General features: G+C 39.1%; 1 protein-coding gene across 1 annotated transcript; it reads left to right on the top strand.

The window, feature by feature from the left end:
• Nucleotides 1-638: 638 nt before the first annotated feature.
• LOC18026132 lies at nucleotides 639-1,386 on the top strand. The gene has a single exon (XM_006409535.2). The coding sequence runs from the start codon at nucleotides 700-702 to the stop codon at nucleotides 1,372-1,374; it is 675 nt and encodes a 224-aa protein (XP_006409598.1). The 5' UTR covers nucleotides 639-699; the 3' UTR covers nucleotides 1,375-1,386.
• Nucleotides 1,387-3,585: the final 2,199 nt, after the last annotated feature.

The following is a 3,585-nucleotide window of genomic DNA, read 5'->3' as shown; positions in this document are numbered from 1 at the left end:
AACAACATTAAACATGGATTCAAGTATAAGAGGAAGACCAAGGAAGGACAATTTTTTGCACCTACAACTAGCATTAGACTTAAACATTTATCAATTCCTTGTTTTTGTTCTTGTGTAAACTCTCTTGAGGGCTAAACACTAAAAACATTTACTCTGCATTTTGTGTCTATAACCACCTTTTATCCGTTCGGGAAAATGCTGAATCACCTCCTTTTGGCGGAAAAACGCAGAATCAGGTTTTGGGCAGAAAAATGTGAAATTGCATTTTTGCGGAAAAAAAATGGATATAAGTTTTGGCTGTATTATGTTTTTGGCCGGATAGTATTAAATTATGTAAGTGTATGCTTAATCTTATTGCTTTCATCTTTTCTATCAAACTGTATGATCTTTAAAAGTCATAGCATGTAATTTATGTTATGCATTTTAATAGAATACCGTGACCAATAGGCAATATATATATTCAATTAAAATTCGGATTCCTTCTTCTTACCGGCATTGAAATGTATACAGTTACATAAGTGACAAGTCGTAATTGTACAAAACTTACGATTGTGGAACACTACCGAAGAAAGGTCTTCGGTGGACCAAAATAAAGCTGTACTCATAAATCCATTTCTTATTTCTATATAAAGCTACGTCTGAATCTAAATAGATCATTGTCCCAAAATAACAAACCAGAACAAACAAACAAACAAAAATATGACGTGTCACAATATCTTCCTTGTAATCTCTCTGATTCTCGCGGTCTCACTGGTCAACGCAGTAGAATTCTCGGTAGTGGACAACACCGGCGATTCCGCCGGCGGAAGAAGATTCCGGGGAGAAATCGGCGGCGTAAGCTACGGCACACAGTCACTTCAGTCTGCGACCGACTTCGTCTGGCGTTTGTTCCAGCAAACCAACAACCCTTCGGACAGAAGACCCGTTACAAAGATCACACTGTTCATGGAAAACGGGAACGGTGTCGCGTACAACACGAATTCAGGATCCGAGATACACTTCAACGCGGGATATCTCGCGGGTGTCTCGGGAGATGTAAGGAGGGAATTTACCGGCGTGGTTTATCACGAGGTGGTCCATTCTTGGCAGTGGAACGGTCCGGGTGGGCTTATCGAGGGTATAGCAGACTACGTGAGGCTTAAAGCCGGTTACGCCCCGGGTCACTGGGTAGGGCCCGGTGGTGGTGATAAGTGGGACCAGGGATATGACGTCACTGCAAGATTCTTGGATTATTGTAACGATTTGAGGAATGGGTTTGTGGCCGAGCTGAACAAGAAGATGAAGAATGGCTATAGTGATGGTTTCTTCGTTGATTTGCTTGGGAAAGACGTGAATCAACTATGGAGAGAGTACAAGGCTAAGTATGGTCAATGAAGTAAAAAAAATATAAAAAGTCGAGTGAATTATCGTATTTGAAATAAATAAACCGAAATAAAACAGTCATTGCAATTTATTTGTGCCCGCTATTTGTAAACTCTTGTGGTTTTTGCAAGTTTAAATAATATTTTTTTTTTTTGAACGTTTGGTTTTTGTACGTTTCGATTGAAAAACAGATATACTGTTTTCTTGTTACAGGCCTCTTGTTAAAATTGGTTAGTCAGTTTAAGCTGAAGATTTGGCTGTCTTCTAAACGGTTTGATTAATTACCTATCATAAACATTTTATAGAGAATTTTACATTGAAAACACTTTGAATGCTGAATTTTTTTGAAAATTCAATCGGAAAAGCATTTCAACGTAAGTGTCACATGGTTTGATTTTTTTTCTGTGATTTTTTTCCGATCTCTGTATCAAATTCCCAATCAAATTTATCAGCAAACCAAAACAAGATGCTTTTGGTTTGACCCTTCCATGTAAATATTCCATTTAGAAAGAAGAAGATAAAAGCGTAAGTAGTGTAACCAGAGCCGGCCCGTAACTTATCCTAGCCTCCTAGGGAATGAAACAAATAAGGAAAGAAAACTCAGCCCACCAAATGATATGCCAACAAGTTTCCTATCAATTAAGTAACCAAGTTGGAGCCTATGTGGCCCACTTGTTATGTTCACAATCTCTACCCTATCGTTTAGTCACATTTATTCACAGCCTTTTATTATAAAGAAATGGTTGGTTATACTAATTTTGCCGGTGAAGAAATGATATATCCATAATTTACATCATTTATGAATGCATTTTTGGTCCAAATGTTGAGTCTCATGCATGCATTTAAGTAGTTTTCAATGCTTTTGTACTTATAGTTGGTTTAGGATAGGGAATGCATTAGGTCCTATAGAGTCTTGCATTTTAGAATGTTTACAAGTGATTTGGAGCAAAAAGGGAGCATTTGGAGCAGAAGCCGTGGAGAAACCCTTGTGTAAATGCATCAGAACCGGACCAGAACATAGAAGCCGACAATCTCTCCACTTCATCGCCTGATACGGAGCATTGTCATTGCGATCCATCCTTTAGTGCCTTCATCAAGATTTGAGAAGAATGAGTCTAGTTTCCAGAACGCATAAGATTGTCCAATTGGGAGCTGTGAGCTGAAAGTTATGGCGATCAGAAGGAACACATGTCTCGGAGCCGCTAAAGGACCAAAGTCACGCGCAACAAAGAACCGGCGGAACGGACCCTTTAAGACGTCAGCAGGACTCAAACTCTTCAGAATAGTTGTAGCCGATGCAGTCATCTGACTCGTGGAGTTGGAAGATCGAGATTTGGACCAGTGAGCAAGAAGTTATGAAGGATTTTGTGCAGGCGGTTTACATTCATATCAAGAAGAACACCGACCAGAATCTGGTCGGTGTGCCCTTGAAGCTCAGACGTTTTTGGCCGAATCTTGGAACTCAAAGTGCCGAAAGATTGTCGAGCACAACACCAACTGAATTCTACTCGGTGTCATTCCCCTGAAGCCATTCTTTGAGCCACACCGAGCTCCACACCGAGAAGAATCTGCTCGGTGTTGGGTTTTAAGAATCTCTTTGCACCACACCGAGTTCCTGCACCGACTGAAATCTGGTCGATACATTCTCGAACCAGGACGTTTTTATGGGCCTTTTTGGGACCAATACCTAGTTTGTTCTAAGTTGGCCCATCAAGAAACCCTGCCTATATATATGTTTTAGTCATTATCCAGCAGACTAAGTTTGATTCTCTTTGTTTCTTTGCCTCTTTAGTGTAAAAACGAGTTTGATCAAGAGATATCTAGCAGATTTACTCATATTAAAGCTGTTTCTTATCATTTTTTCATCTCATCTTTACTTCTAATCATGATTAACATCACCTCTTGCAAAGGAAATGGTGTGTTCATCATGATTAGTGAGTAGTTTTCTTTTAAGCTTCTAGGTGTGTAGATTAGGGTGCTTAGATGTTTGATTTGTGATGTTTAATTTCTAGATTCTCATTTCATTTCCTTAGTTAGCTGCTCCTAATGCCAGATTTCCTTGGAAAAATGAAATCTTGGTAATAGGCATTTCATGCACCAAAAGTGTTTGATGAAATGCTTGAAAGAGCTAACTTAAGGGTTTTTGTTTTAAATGCCATGGCAATGTTTGTTTGAAGCATAAATGACATATTAGAACTGTTTCTTAATGCTCATTGATTCATA

The sequence above is a fragment of the Eutrema salsugineum genome, unplaced genomic scaffold (assembly GCF_000478725.1).
Source record: "Eutrema salsugineum unplaced genomic scaffold, Eutsalg1_0 scaffold_11, whole genome shotgun sequence".
NCBI classification, from domain to species: Eukaryota; Viridiplantae; Streptophyta; class Magnoliopsida; order Brassicales; family Brassicaceae; genus Eutrema; species Eutrema salsugineum.
The sequence above is the reverse complement of the archived record's forward strand: the minus strand, read 5'-3'. Positions and strand labels throughout refer to the sequence as shown.

Excerpts from the sequence above, each read along its gene's own strand:
- LOC18026132 (XM_006409535.2), top strand. The coding sequence starts at position 700 with ATGACGTGTCACAATATCTTCCTTGTAATCTCTCTGATTCTCGCGGTC.